General features: G+C 42.0%; 1 protein-coding gene across 1 annotated transcript in view; it reads left to right on the top strand.

Moving 5' to 3' along the window:
- RyR (Ryanodine receptor) overlaps nt 1-16,249 on the top strand; it is a 252,525-nt gene that overhangs the window by 219,510 nt on the left and 16,766 nt on the right. Inside the window, exons 87-90 of the mRNA XM_068355236.1 lie at nt 3,790-3,920; nt 4,697-4,852; nt 5,099-5,159; nt 5,436-5,582. Of these exons, the coding sequence (XP_068211337.1) occupies nt 3,790-3,920; nt 4,697-4,852; nt 5,099-5,159; nt 5,436-5,582 (495 nt within the window). The remainder of the gene's footprint in view (nt 1-3,789; nt 3,921-4,696; nt 4,853-5,098; nt 5,160-5,435; nt 5,583-16,249) is intronic.

Here is a 16,249-nt window from a genome sequence, read left to right as displayed (position 1 = left end):
CTCTCACATGACAGGTACTGCAAGGAGACCTCTGTAAACATGGTCTTCATCCCTGTTCAAGAATTAGTGATATTTCTCTATTTCCAATTTTGTAAAAGAAATAAAATAAAGCAGCAACTCAGGACACTCATAAGGGGGATTCAACCACTCCAAGTCATATTAAATGCCTTAGTGGGTGTTACATAGATACCAGCCCTATCTCTGTTAGCTAATGCTTCACAGGAAGGGTGGGGAGCAACTCTGAACCATTTACGTCTCTCAAGGAAATGGACCCGATAGGACACAAACCACACATCAATTGCCAAGAGTTACCAGTAATATTCAAGACTCCTAAAGATCAGGAACCATCAGTAGTAGGGAAGATAGCGTCAGTGTTTTTGGACAATACGATGGTACTAGCTTGTCAGGATTCAAGGAGATACAAGAACACCTCCTCTGTACTGTATCTGATAGCAGACAAACTGATAACGTACTGGAGTGTGAGAGGAATCACTCTTACTTCCGCAGTTCATTCTTGGAAAATCAAAAATAATGGTAGACCAGCTAAGTAGAAAGAATCAGGTTTTTCCAAATGAATGATCTACATTCGTTCATTTATCAAGAGACTTGGAAGTGGTGGGATTTCCCAAGCGTAGAAAAGTTTGCCGCATCACTGAACAAAATGATGAAAGTTTTCTAATCACTTGTCACCGACCTCTTAGCTTGGAAGGTAGATACCGTTAAAAGAGTGGGCAACTCTGGTTCTTTGCGCATTCTTTGTTTGACATAATTTGGCTAAACAAGTTCAGGATATCTGTGAATACCAAGAAGATGCTAGTAGCTCTTTCAGGCCACAAAGGGAATAGTTTGCAGGACAGTGGCCCATTTGTTGGAACACTTCAGAAGGTTGTAGTACAGTCTGTTCAAACATAGCCCATATGAAAGGTGATTCATCCAAACTCGTCCGTGCTACAACTGACTGCATGAAAGCTATCCACCGTATCCATTTTCCTATAGGCTGTCTATTATTTGTTGTAAAATGCAGTCTATCAATAACATTATCAAAGACAATCTAAGGTTTATTTTGATTGGTGCAAAGAATATCTTTATGACTAGGACTAGCTTGGATGATATCAAGTTTTCTTGGTTTTGCTTTTACAACAAGAAATTTTATTTCAGCTATTAAAGGATATCCATACTTAATTCTGTACTGAAGTACTTGGGATTAGATGTCCATTTCATATATTGTATTGGATGTACTCAGATCGCTTAGTATTGAAAAGTCTCCAGTAGTACGATGAATTTTCTGGCCTTTGGATGTGGATTTACACTAAAAGGGACGATATTTGAACTGTTGAAAAATATATCTCTTAAGGATATCACAAACAAAACACTTTTCCTGTTGACATTAGATTGGCTAAACACATGAGTGAATTACAAGCATTGTCTGTCAAGGTGGGCTTTGGGGAACACTATGATTTTGTCTCTTTACCTTCCTTCAGAGCCAAAAATTATTTCAAGACTAAGAGTCTGCCTTAATTCTTTCACATCCCTTCACTAAAATTGGAGGAAGGCAGTTAAGTATAAAATAGTTTTTTGTCCAGTAAGAGCAACATGTTTGTATTTGGACATAATGAAAGGTAGTAGATGTAGCGTCGCTAATTTGTTCTGTAGGCTTAGGGTTCCCAGTTGGCCATTGATCAAAAAGCTTAAAAGGAATTAGTTCTAAAAAATATGTTTGAAAGTGGATACATAATATTATGATTGCTGCTATTTCTCTTAACTTTTGTAGAAACCTTTCTTGGGAATGTTTTAGCAACAGGTCTATAGTGTACAAAGTCAGTTTTTTCCAAACATTATCTTAAAGGAACATGGTTTGCTCATGATGACTACAGTACTGGGCTCTAGGCCTCAGCCCCATAGCAGTGAGTTCAGTTAGTTTATTACTATTTTTCTTTTTTAAGAGTTTGTATTTAATATTCAATTTTGAATCAATCAGAAGTATTTACTAGATCAAAAGCAACATTTGGAGATAATCTATAGAATGATATTCTAAATTTCTTTAGTAGACAATTTGGAGTCCCGTATTTTAAACTATTTGTTAGAATAATCTAGATAAGTAATCTAGACCAGGTTAGTAAACTTTAACGTCATTCTATTACTTATACAATATAGTACATAAAACTATCCCTCACTTTCTTCCAATTGTGCTACACCCAACAGTGTGTGGTAGTCAGTAAACATCATGGGAGGTTCACAGAGACAAACAGAATTTTAATAATAAAATTTCTTTTTTCTATGCTCACATGATGTTCATATACATGCCCAAACTCCTCCCCCACTGACTCAGGGTATTAAGAGTCGGGGATAATTTTGACTTCAAAACTGAAGAGAAAAAAGTATCTGATGTGACAGTTATGGGCATCTTACCTTTTACGATGCAATAATGTTCCATTCCTTTGTTAAGGGAATTTACTATATTCATTGAAGGGAAAGAAAATGGGAAAATTTTAACATTTTACGGGCAAGTGTTGATTAAGCTGAGCTTCTGAAAAAGGAGCTATATGAACATATGGTTATTATAGAAATAAGAAATATTATTATTAAATTCTATTTTTGGTAATAAAATATATAGTACGTGACACCTTTATAATATGATAATTTCCTTTATATATATTTTTTTTTAGTTCAGTTATGTTTGCATCATCTGGAAATTTTTAAAGTACAGAATTTCATAGCCATTAAAATACTCCACGTTCTTGGATCATTGGATTGGCTTTTACATTGCAAGCTAAAGGCCTGACACTGGAACAAGTCCTATACTTATGTAAAATTTGAATAGGTTGCCCTTTATTATGAAAGGAAGCCCATAACTATATGAAAAATATTTTCATATCAAATACTGGCTTGTAACTTTTTAACATCTTTGTCACATTTATCGGCCCTAAAATTGAACCACGAGGATTCTAAACGCTAAATAATGAATATTCACAATAACAAATAATATTTAATAATAAAAATAACACACATAGTAACACCGCGAGTGAAACTTAAAAGCTCTCAAAAACAGGAGTACCAACTGTAGTGAAATCAAGCAAGATCGATATGAACGAAGAGAATAAACTCCTATAATATAAATATTAAATGATCTAGGTTGCTCAAAACACAGTAAAACCAAGCTTGGTACTTAACTTAGACGGTGTCTCCTGGGAAACCGACGAAGAAGCCATAATTCAATGGAAAATAAACCAAAAACGAGAGCACAACAAAAATGCGGGTTATTATACTCGACGTGCTAAAAGGAGTTAGGTTCTGAGCGGATGCATTGTTAGTAGTACCGAGTGAGGTTGAACGGCTCTCCTCTATTGGGGTTTCTGTCGTGGATGAATCTAAATAGTGCGGGACCTCTGGATTATACGCCCAATTTTATACCGACACCAATAGGTGAGCGAGCTAGTTAACCTAGCACTCCTTTACATTTTTTCTCTGGTATATTTAGCAGTAAATTACCTAAGAATAAGTGCTAAATGGAGCTTATTCACTGGGCGGCACAGGTCCTTCGCCCAGAAATAGATTTTTCCTACGTCAAAATCCCTTTTCTTGACAGTGCCTGTGTGCCACTTGAATAAATTTTTAATGACTCCATTCTGAATTTTTACCCCCACTTATTTCACTGTTTTGATTGTAAAAAATTTGGGCAATTATATTTCTTTCCATATTTTGCTTTGGATTTGTCTGTGTTTAGTTCATTCTTTGTTTCTAAGCACCAAGTGAGCCTGACAGATTCTCAAACTTGTACATTGCTTTTAGATTCCTCTTGTACTCTTCAAACGTGAGAAGGAAGTTGCCCGTCGCTTGGAGTTTGATGGTGTGTATGTTGCTGAACAGCCTGAAGATGATGACATTAAAGCTCACTGGGACAAACTCGTCATTTCTGCCAAGTAAGTTTAAGTTTTTCTGTACACTGTACTCTACTCATGAACTTAACCAGGATTTTTCTTTCACTAAATCATTTTCTACTCATAAGCTCATCTAGTTGAGCTACAGTATAATGTTTTGCTTTAAATTTAATGGAAACATTATCTAAATAAATTATATTTTTTCAGATAAACTACACAAGAGGGCTTAATATTTTTCATGGAATATTGCAATCTTTGTTGTAATTAAGGCCTTGTATTTATTTTACAGTACAGCCTTTGAAAGGTTACATACATACATATATATATATATATATTGGGAAAACTGTAAAACCTTTATATCCTATGTCAATGAAAAACTAAAAGAAAAAGAATATTAAAACAGCCAGTTAAGAGTACTGGAAGTGTTTGTACTGTCCGGCGGCTGATAACTAAGTGCCTACTCTGTGTGCTGGCGTGGACAGGGCTTCTGAGCCCCCCACCTGTAACTACATAGGCACCTCGTTATAAACTCATGAGCAGAGTTCCAGCTGTGCTTAAAACATACATGCACATAATTTATTAGAATTTTTTTTTATGAAAACCTGTCATCAGATTCTTTTAAGATTGGATTTAATTGGAATTTTGAAATGTCAACCAGCATGGAATAGTTCTTCAATGAAAAATACTGTCAACTAGCATGGAATAGTTATTTAATGAAAAATACTATCATTGCAATAATTTGATACTTTCAAAACCATTTACATCATTACAACTTTTTATGTTTATGATGGAAAATAATTTTTATCTGTATTTTGCAGGAGCTTCCCCAACAACTACTGGGACAAGTTTGTTAAGAAGAAGGTCAGGGAGAAGTACAGTGAAACATATGACTTTGATGCTATCTCTAATCTGTTAGGCATGGAAACAACTATGTCTTTCAAACATGAGGAGGTATCCACTGGCATCATTGGATAGTGAGTAATGTTTAATTTCTGTGCTAAAGATGTTCCCTCCTGCATACTATGGGCCATATTTAGTGTACTGTGGGCATAAGTGAATGTTATTTCATAAGTTGAACATTTTGGGCAACTAAAGTTTTAGAATTAATTGTTAATCAGGTGCAATATCAATTCTCTCTAAGTTGTTATTATTCTGTTGATAAAAATAATTGAAGGATTTTCTTGTTAGATTACATCAACTTTGAACATTTACATTTGCAGTTTTACATCTGTTGACTGGAGGTATCAATTGTGGAAGGCTGGTGTTACAATTACTGACAATGTGAGTACTACGTATAAGGATTTTGTATTAAAAAATTTTATTTATAGTTGACAAGTACTGTATTTATACTTTGATTACCTGTTTGCATATTATTGTGCTTAATTAGATTTATAGACTAAATTAAATCTCCTGCTGATGTCTATTCAAGTCATACTGGTTGTGTCTGTGGTTCATGATATCAAAAATTGTACAGGGTTTATTTTTATACAAGGTAAGTGTAGATAAATAATTTTATGAATTTGAATGTGATTTTTTATATCTTGTCTATTTTTGCAGCAATTTCTGTACAACTTATGGTACCTGACCTTCTCTCTGTTGGGAAACATCAACTATTTCTTCTTTGCTGCTCATCTTTTGGACGTTGCTGTTTCTATCCCTTCACTGAAGACGATCTTGCAGTCAGTAACTCACAACGGAAAACAGGTACCATATGGATGTTGTACATTAGCAACGTTTTAATATGCTTTATATCTATGAATATCCCCTGATGTTCATATTGCTTCTCTATGTCTCTTGATGCTTATCCCAAAAAACTAAAAAAAAATTTCATGGATTTTTTCCTTCCAAAAGTCTTAGCCCTCTAGTATAGTCATGAAATAATCTAGTGGCTTTTGGCTGTAACTATGGTTTGGGGAACTGCACTGTCTTTAGTCTTTCAGCCTCTGTGTTGTTCTTGTTTTGATTGTCAGTGCCCCTTTTACCAAATTGTCTGTTATTTAAGTTTTAAGCACCTTTTATAGATGTCTTCTGGATTTGTTAGCAATTACTGCTAAGCTTAGATTTCCGAGTGATTCGCATTTTCTGTGTCTTGTGGCGGGGGCAGGATTGTGGTTTAGAATATCATTGTGAGGAATGTGACAGCCTTCCTATTGTTATTATTATTTTTTTCTGTGACTAACCAAATTGATAGTCCAAAAGTTCATGTGTTTTTTGACATTTTTTAAGGTGAACAAAATCTCGTCTTATTTTCAAAGGCTAAAGACATATCATTGCTGATATTTAAGCTGGAACATTAAGACTTGGTTTTAGAATGGTCCAATATTTTTCAATATTAATCTTACCCGATGATCATGTAGCTGTCAACTCCGTTGCCCGACAGAAATCTAAGGTCGGGATACGCCAGCGATCGCTATACAGGTGGGGGTGTACACAACAGCGCCATCTGTGAGCAGGTACTCAAGTACTTCTTGTCAACAAGAACTCAATTTTTCCTCTGTCGTGCCACCGGCAAGACCTACTTGGATACGCTGTTGATTCTGGAGTTGTTTCTCACGATTTTGGTGATGTATTCGCTCTAGATTTTAGCCTTCGCTATTCAGGAAGCTTTATCATTAGCTTAGCAAGCTTTTGGATTTAATTTGGATTAATTGTTAACGAACTTTGCTAGATTTTGGAATCCCCCCTTGACTATTTCTACAATTCAAGATGTCTGACCAGTCTCAAGTCCCTAAGTACAGGCAGTGTAGTGTTAGGGCTTGTACTAGGCGTCTTCCGAAGGCCTCCATAGATCCTCACATCGTTTGTTCCAATTGTAGCGGTAAATCCTGTCAATTGGAAGATCGATGTGAGGAATGCGCTGGGCTTTCGGAATTCGATTTTAACGAATTCCTTAAAAATGCACGTAGGCTAGAGAAGGATAGGATCAGGAGGAGTTCTTCTCGCTCTGTTGATTTTTCCTCTCCCCATGCCCCTCAACCTTTTCCTTCCCCTGTAGTGGTGACTCCCGACCCTGCTACTAGTGCTCAGCCATCCATGGCGGATATGATGCGTGCCATTCAGGCTCTTGGTGACAGAGTGGAGTCATTGGCTAATGACCGTAATCAGCTTTTGGCAGATGTCAGAGAGCTGAAAGCGAAAAGTGCAGTGGGAAGTGTTGTTAGTGCAAGTGAAGTGAAAAGTGTCAGTGTCAGTGTTGCGCATGAGGGTACATCTGTTCGTGCCAGTCGTCCTCCCAGTCCGGGACCTCTTGCAAGCTCCCAAGCCCAGGGGAGAAGCAATGTCGAAGGACCAAAGGGTTCGGCAGGCCTTGATCAGCGTACGGATGTACCCTCAGTGGTTGCGGACGTATCTGTCAGAGATCGTCCCATCCACAAACAGACGAATGAGCCCCATCGTTCCTCGTCTGTGGAAGAAGTTTCAAGGAGGAAACGATGGACCAAGGTCTCACGACCTCTCAAGCGTAAGGTCCCTTCCGAGCGAGTCCAACGGCCCAGGTGTAGCCACTGGGTCAGTTCGGACTCGCCGCAGTCTTCCGAAGACTGCACACCTTCCAAGAGAGGTAGAGTGGTTCCACAACAGGCTACTGCTCCGTCTGTTGCTGCTCCAACCACGGTAGACCCTAAGTGGTCCATGCTGCAGACTATGCAGTCTCAGCTTGCTGCGTTCATGCAAGAGTATCATGCTGAGAAGGTTGACACTTCTCCTGTTAACCTACAACCTAACGCGGTTGTGCGCTCAGCAGATACTGCGGCTGCCTGCTCCCACACTCCACCTGTGAGAGCTCCACCACCGATGCGCAGTCCACCCTGCCAGACGCATGTTCTTGCTGCACCATCCGTTGACATGCGTGAGCTACCGCATCAGCAGTGGGAAGGTGCTGTAGAGCTGCCGTGTTCTGACACTATGCGGCATGCTCCGCAACCCACGCGGCATGCTCCGCATCCCATACGGCATGCTCCGCAACCCACGGCAATCCCTCCCACGCACCAGCACTCTGCTTTTGTTGTTGCCAGCTCGCAGACTGACCAGCAGCGGCATGATGTTGGATCCGCAGCAGCTACGCATGCACCCGTGCTGCCGGATTCAGCCGTTCAGCTTTCTGCTCCGCCTTTGCCACTTCCTACTCAGCTTTCGGATGATGGAGTATCGGATGACGAAGCTGCACATTTGGATGAACCGCACTCCGACTTAGAAGGGCCCAAGTCTACGCCTCCCTCCTTAGACTTTCGTAAAGTCCTTGCCTTGTTCAGGGACTTGTATCCAGAACAGTTTGTGTCTGCAACCCCTCGCTCTCCTCCCTCCGAGTTTGCTCTGGGCATGCAGTCTGCTGCTCCTGCCTTCACCAAGCTTGTCCTCGCACGCTCATCCAAGAGAGCTTTGAGGGTTATGGGAGAGTGGTTGCAGTCCAAGAAGCAACTGGGAAAGACTGCTTTCATCTTTCCGCCTACCAAGCTTGCTTCCAAATCTAGCGTCTGGTATGCCACGGGAGAGGAACCCGGCTTGGGAGTTCCTGCCTCTGCCCAGGGCGACTTCTCAAGTCTGGTTGACTCTCCCCGCAGGCTGGCTATGAGACGATCGAAGATTTGCTGGTCCTTTTCTGACATGGATCATCTGTTGAAGGGAGTCTTTCGTGCTTTTGAGATCTTCAACTTCCTCGATTGGTGTTTGGGAGCGTTAAGCAGAAAGACTTCCCCTTCGGATAAGGACTCTGCCATGCTGATCATGTCTAGCATGGACAAAGCCATTCAGGATGGGTCTGGTGAACTTGCGGCTTCATACACGTTGGGAGTGCTTAAGAAGAGAGAACATCTTTGCTCCTTCTTGTCGTCTGGGATCACTCCTTGCCAGAAGTCGGAGTTGTTGTTTGCTCCTCTCTCCAAGTGTCTGTTTCCGGAGGAGCTGATCAAGGGGATGGCTGCCTCGCTGATCCAGAAGGATACCCATGATCTGATGGCATCTTCCGCACGTAAGGCTAAAGCTTTACCTTCCGTGCCTAGACCTTTCCGTCCTGCAGCAGTGGACACACCAGCAACTAGGTTCATCCCGCCCTTTCGTGGCAGAACCTCCAGCAGAGGAGGTACCCGTGCCGACAGTCACCGTGGCAAATCCAAGAAGGGTTCCAAGTCTGCAAAAGGCAGGATCTGACTGCCTTCCTCTCCAGACAGCAGTGGGAGCCAGGCTCAAGAACTTCTGGCAAGCTTGGGAGAGCAGAGGTGCAGACGCTCAGTCTGTGAAGTGGCTAAGGGAGGGGTACAGAATTCCGTTCTGCCGCAGTCCCCCTCTAGCAACATCTCCCATCAACCTCTCTCCCAACTACAAGGAGAAGGACAAGAGGCTAGCGTTGCAACAAGAGGTGTCGCTCTTGCTACAAAAGAGAGCGGTAGTCATAGTCCGGGACCATCAATCCCCGGGCTTCTACAACCGTCTCTTCCTGGTAGCGAAGAAGACAGGAGGTTGGAGACCGGTGCTGGACGTCAGTGCTCTCAATGCTTTTGTCACCAAGCAGACGTTCACGATGGAGACGACGAAGTCGGTCCTAGCAGCGGTCAGGAAGGAGGACTGGATGGTCTCGTTAGACCTGAAAGACGCGTACTTTCACGTCCCCATCCATCCAGACTCCCAACCTTTCCTAAGGTTCGTCTTTGGAAAGGTTGTGTACCAGTTCCAAGCCCTGTGCTTTGGCCTAAGCACGGCACCTCTTGTGTTTACCAAACTGATGAGGAATATTGCCAAATTCCTTCACTTGGCAGACATCAGAGCCTCCCTCTATTTGGACGACTGGCTTTTAAGAGCTCCGTCAAGTCGTCGCTGTCTGGAGAATCTCAGATGGACTATGGATCTGACCAAGGAATTGGGCCTCCTGGTCAATATAGAGAAGTCCCAACTCGTCCCATCCCAGACCATTGTCTATCTAGGTATGGAGATTCAGAGTCGAGCTTTTCGGGCTTTTCCGTCGGCCCTAAGGATCAATCAAGCCCTAGAATGCATCCAGAGCATGCTGAGAAGGAACCGATGTTCTGTCAGGCAGTGGATGAGTCTAACAGGGACACTTTCATCGCTGGCCAAGTTCATCGAGTTAGGGAGACTCCACCTCCGCCCCCTTCAGTATCATCTAGCTGCTCACTGGAGAAAGCACATGACGCTAGAGGCGGTCTAAGTGCCTGTTTCCGAAGAGATGAGGTCTACACTGACGTGGTGGAAGAACAGCATTCTTCTCAAGGAAGGTCTACCATTGGCTGTTCAGACCCCCGACCACCGTCTCTTCTCGGACGCATCGGACACGGGCTGGGGTGCGACACTGGACGGACAGGAATGCTCGGGCACGTGGAATCAGGAGCAAAGGACACTTCACATTAACTGCAAGGAGCTTTTGGCAGTTCATCTGGCCTTGATAAACTTCAAGTCCCTCCAGCTAAGCAAGGTGGTGGAGGTGAACTCCGACAACACCACAGCCTTGGCTTACATCTCCAAGCAAGGAGGGACTCATTCGAGGAAGTTGTTCGAGATCGCAAGGGACCTCCTCATTTGGTCAAAAGATCGAAAGCTTTCGCTGGTAACGAGGTTCATTCAGGGCGACATGAATGTCATGGCAGATCGCCTCAGCCGGAAGGGTCAGGTCATCCCCACAGAGTGGACCCTTCACAAGAATGTTTGCAGCAGACTATGGGCCCTGTGGGGTCAGCCCACCATAGATCTATTCGCTACCTCGATGACCAAGAGGCTCCCGATGTATTGTTCTCCGATTCCAGACCCAGCAGCAGTTCACGTGGATGCCTTTCTGCTGGATTGGTCCCATCTAGACCTGTATGCGTTCCCTCCGTTCAAGATTGTCAACAGGGTACTTCAGAAGTTCGCCTCTCACGAAGGGACACGGTTGACGTTGGTTGCTCCCCTCTGGCCTGCGAGAGAATGGTTCACCGAGGTACTGCAATGGCTAGTGGACGTTCCCAGGACTCTTCCTCTAAGAGTGGACCTTCTGCGTCAGCCTCGCGTAAAGAAGGTACACCCAAGCCTCCACGCTCTTCGTCTGACTGCCTTCAGACTATCGAAAGACTCTCAAGAGCTAGAGGCTTTTCGAAGGAGGCAGCCAGAGCGATTGCCAGAGCAAGGAGGACATCCACTCTCAGAGTCTATCAGTCAAAATGGGAAGTCTTCCGAAGCTGGTGCAAGGCGAATGCAGTTTCCTCAACCAGTACCTCTGTAACACAGATAGCTGACTTTCTGTTACATCTAAGGAATGTAAGATCCCTATCAGCTCCTACGATCAAGGGCTACAGAAGTATGTTGGCAGCAGTCTTCCGCCACAGAGGCTTGGATCTTTCCACCAACAAAGATCTACAGGACCTCCTTAGGTCTTTTGAGACCTCAAAGGAACGTCGGTTGTCCACACCAGGCTGGAACCTAGACGTGGTTTTAAGGTTCCTGATGTCATCAAGATTCGAACCGCTTCAATCAGCCTCTTTTAAGGATCTCACATTAAAGACTCTTTTCCTCGTTTGCTTAGCAACAGCTAAAAGAGTCAGTGAGATCCACGCCTTCAGCAGGAACATAGGTTTTACATCTGAAACGGCTACATGTTCCTTGCAGCTCGGTTTTTTGGCTAAAAACGAGCTTCCTTCTCGTCCTTGGCCCAAGTCGTTCGAGATCCCAAGCCTGTCCAACTTGGTGGGGAACGAACTAGAGAGAGTACTTTGCCCAGTAAGAGCTCTTAAGTACTATTTAAGACGGACAAAGCCATTACGAGGACAATCAGAAGCTTTATGGTGTTCTATCAAGAAGCCTGCTTTACCGATGTCTAAGAACGCAGTTTCTTACTACATCAGGCTTCTGATTAGAGAGGCACATTCTCATCTGAAGGAAGAAGACCTTGCTTTGCTGAAGGTAAGGACACATGAAGTTAGGGCTGTCGCTACTTCAGTGGCCTTCAAACAGAACCGTTCTCTGCAGAGTGTTATGAATGCAACCTATTGGAGAAGCAAGTCAGTGTTCGCATCATTCTATCTCAAAGATGTCCAGTCTCTTTACGAGAACTGCTACACCCTGGGACCATTCGTAGCAGCGAGTGCAGTAGTAGGTGAGGGCTCAGCCACTACATTCCCATAATCCCATAACCTTTTTTAATCTTTCTCTTGAAATACTTTTTATTGTTGTTTTTTGGGTTGTACGGAAGGCTAAGAAGCCTTCCGCATCCTGGTTGATTTGGCGGGTGGTCAAATTCTTTCTTGAGAAGCGCCTAGATTAGAGGTTGTGATGAGGTCCTTTAGTATGGGTTGCAGCCCTTCATACTTCAGCACCTAGGAGTCGTTCAGCATCCTAAGAGGACTGCTAGGCTCAGTAAGGAAGACGTACTTAAAAAAGGCAGAGTAATGGTTCAAGTCGACTTCCTTACCAGGTACTTATTTATTTTATGTTTGTTATTTTGAATAACTGCTAAAATGAAATACGGGATACTTAGCTTCTAATGTTAACATGTATGCTGGTCTCCACCCACCACCCTGGGTGTGAATCAGCTACATGATCATCGGGTAAGATTAATATTGAAAAATGTTATTTTCATTAGTAAAATAAATTTTTGAATATATTTACCCGATGATCATGAATTTAAGGACCCTCCCTTCCTCCCCATAGAGAACCAGTGGACCGAGGAGAAAATTGAGTTCTTGTTGACAAGAAGTACTTGAGTACCTGCTCACAGATGGCGCTGTTGTGTACACCCCCACCTGTATAGCGATCGCTGGCGTATCCCGACCTTAGATTTCTGTCGGGCAACGGAGTTGACAGCTACATGATCATCGGGTAAGTATATTCAAAAATTTATTTTACTAATGAAAATAACATTTTTTCAGAAAAGTTTGGAATAAATATGTATCATCTAAATTCATTATGGTTATTTGCATTTAAAATACACCCTGTAAAATTACAGCTTGGGGTTCCTTTAGAAGTCATACTTAAACAGGAAAAAACTTTGAAGGCATTTTACACATCCAAACTCTCTTAACTTAGTTATGATTACAAAGAATAATTGTCTCGGATTAAAACAGAGACTGAAGATTCTGGTTCACATTGAGTGCTTAGAACCTTTAATTGATATAAGGCAGTTAAAATACAGGACCTCTTCTTGGCAGAAAATTTATTAAATAATTAAGATCCTATCATTGTATCTCATAAAATAAATGCTTAAATTCAGGTTATACATTAAATAGTAATATTTTCAATTAAAACGACTACGTTGTTTGGTTTAAAGTTTTATGCCAAACTGTTCAATAAGCAATCATTTACATATAAGATTACTTGGCCACCAAACTTTGTTATAGAATATAATGCTGTGTTTGAATTTCATTTATACTGCACACTAATTAACGGAAATATCTAATGCATAATCTGCTGGAAAATTGACTTGTGGCTCTTTTTGAATCCCTTTGATCGAAGGTTATCCTTGATACAGTCCATCCACCTTCGCTTTGGTCTCCCTCTCCTTCTCCTTTTCTGTGTCTCCATTTCCGTCATCTCCACTGGCCACATTGGTTTTGGCTAATTTTTCATGGCTGGATGCCTTTCCTGCCGCCAACCTTCCCCCATTTACCCGGGCTTTGGACCGGCACAAAGTTGAGGCTGGCTTGCCCCCTCAGTGGCTGGGTTGGAAATGGAGGTACAGGGAAGGAGAAGGAGAGGAGACCAAAGCGAAGGTGGATGGACTGTATTAAGGATGACCATCGATCAAAGGGATTAACCGGTGATGAAGTGTGGGACAGAGGTAGATGGAGAACACTGGCCAGAATCATCGACCCCACATAAAAGTGGGAAAAGATGCAGACAAAGAAGATGATGATGTAATTGTAAGGATTTACTTAGCAGTTAATTGTAGTTTCAGAATTTTTTTTGAGCAATGAAGGCTAGGTTCATTGTTAATAAATGAAATGATGACTTATTTATTTCTCAATTACCTGCAAATATGAAGTTGTATTAAATAGTCATCTAAGATAACCACAGTTATCGACCAGATCAAAAGTAACATTTACATTACCACCCCAAACATTCTCTTTGGTGTATGTTAATTTGTGATTATAATGCCATTGAAACACAGTTTATTCCAGTCTCAGATCTTTTGTATTTTTCCTTGCTATATTATAAAGAAGTAGAAGTAGAAGGATGGATGTATTGGCCTTGTGTGAGACAAAGATGAAAGGAAAGGGTGAAGTGATGTTTGGTGAAATGTCTGGTAGAGTGTCTGGGATTGAAAGGGGAAGAGCGAGAGAGGGTGTGGCTTTATTGCTGAGTGAATGGATGACAGGTAAAGTAGTGGAATGGAAGGAGATATCATCTAGGTTAATGTGGGTAAGGGTTAGGTTGGGTAGGGAATGTTGGGCGTTTGTCAGTGCGTATGGGCCAGGTAGTGAGAAAAGTGAAGGAGAGCGGAATGAGTTCTGGAATGAATTAACTAGGTGTGTAGAAGGACTGGGTAGAAGGAATTATGTAGTTGTTATGGGTGACTTAAATGCTAGAGTGGGCGCTGGAGAGGTAGAAGGTGTCATTGGAAAGTATGGCGTACCAGGTGAAAATGAGAGTGGTGAGAGACTGGTAGATATGTGTGTTGAACAAGAGATGGTAATAAGTGCTAGCTTTTTTAAAAAGAAAGATAAAAATAAGTATACATGGGTAAGAGTGGCAAATGGAAGAGTAGTAGAAAGGGCATTGATGGATTATGTGTTGATAACGAAAAGAATGTTTGGAAGATTGAAAGACGTGCACGTGTTTAGGGGTATGGCTAACGGTATGTCTGATCATTTTTTGGTGGAAGGAAAATTAGTTGTAGCAAAAGAGTGGGGGAATAGAGTAGGTGGATGTAAAAGGGAGCTAGTGAGGGTTGAAGAGCTAATAAAACCGGGGGTAAAAAGTAAATATCAGGAAAGGTTGAAAATGGCATATGACGAGGTGAGAGTAAGAGAAACTGGTAATTTAGAGGAGGAGTGGAAGTTAGCAAAAGAAAATTTTGTTGGGATTGCAAGTGATGTATGTGGCAAGAAGGTCGTAGGAGGCAGCATGAGGAAGGGCAGTGAATGGTGGAATGAAGGAGTGAAGGTAAAAGTGGAAGAGAAAAAGAGGGCTTTTGAAGAATGGCTGCAGAGTAATAGTATAGAGAAGTATGTAAAATATAGAGAGAAAAAGGTGGAAGTAAAGCGCAAGGTACGTGAGGCAAAGAGGGCAGCTGACCTGAGGTGGGGTCAGGGACTGGGTCAGTCATATGAAGAGAATAAGAAGAAATTTTGGAAAGAAGTGAAGAGAGTAAGGAAGGCCGGCGCAAGAATTGAAGAGACAGTGAAAGATGGAAATGGAAGGTTGTTAAAAGGAGAGGAGGCAAGGAAAAGGTGGGCGGAATATTTTGAAAGTTTGCTGAATGTTGAGGATGATAGGGAGGCAGATATAATTGCTGTTCCAGGTGTTGAGGTGCCAGTGATGGGAGATGAGAATGAGAGAGAGATTACAATAGAGGAAGTGAGGAGAGCACTAGATGAAACGAGAGTAGGAAAAGCATCTGGTATGGATGGTGTGAAAGCTGAGATGTTGAAGGAAGGGGGTGTGACTGTACTTGAATGGTTGGTGAGATTGTTTAATGTGTGTTTTGTGTTGTCAATGGTACCAGTAGATTGGGTCTGTGCATGTATTGTACCACTATATAAGGGTAAGGGAGATGTGCATGAGTGTTGTAATTCAAGAGGTATTAGTTTGTTGAGTGTAGTTGGAAAAGTGTATGGTAGAGTACTGATTAATAGGATTAAGGATAAAACAGAGAATGCAATCTTGGAAGTACAGGGTGGTTTTAGAAGAGGTAGGGGTTGTATGAATCAGATTTTTACAGTTAGGCAGATATGCGAGAAATATTTAGCAAAAGGTAAGGAGGTGTATGTTGCGTTTATGGATCTGGAGAAAGCATATGATAGAGTTGATAGGGAAGCAATGTGGAATGTGATGAGGTTATATGGAGTTGGTGGAAGGTTGTTGCAAGCAGTGAAAAGTTTCTACAAAGGTAGTAAAGCATGTGTTAGAATAGGAAATGAAGTGAGCGATTGGTTTCCGGTGAGAGTGGGGCTGAGACAGGGATGTGTGATGTCGCCGTGGTTGTTTAACTTGTATGTTGATGGAGTGGTGAGAGAGGTGAATGCTCGAGTGCTTGGACGAGGATTAAAACTGGTAGGCGAGAATGATCATGAATGGGAGGTAAATCAGTTGTTGTTTGCGGATGATACGGTACTGGTAGCAGACACAGAAGAGAAGCTTGACCGACTAGTGACAGAATTTGGAAAGGTGTGTGAGAGAAGGAAGTTGAGAGTTAATGTGGGTAAGAGTAAGGTTATGAGATGTACGAGAAGTGA

The sequence above is a fragment of the Palaemon carinicauda genome, chromosome 31 (genome assembly GCF_036898095.1).
Source record: "Palaemon carinicauda isolate YSFRI2023 chromosome 31, ASM3689809v2, whole genome shotgun sequence".
NCBI classification, from domain to species: Eukaryota; Metazoa; Arthropoda; class Malacostraca; order Decapoda; family Palaemonidae; genus Palaemon; species Palaemon carinicauda.
Note: the sequence above shows the minus strand (reverse complement) of the source record. Positions and strands in the feature narration are given on the sequence as shown.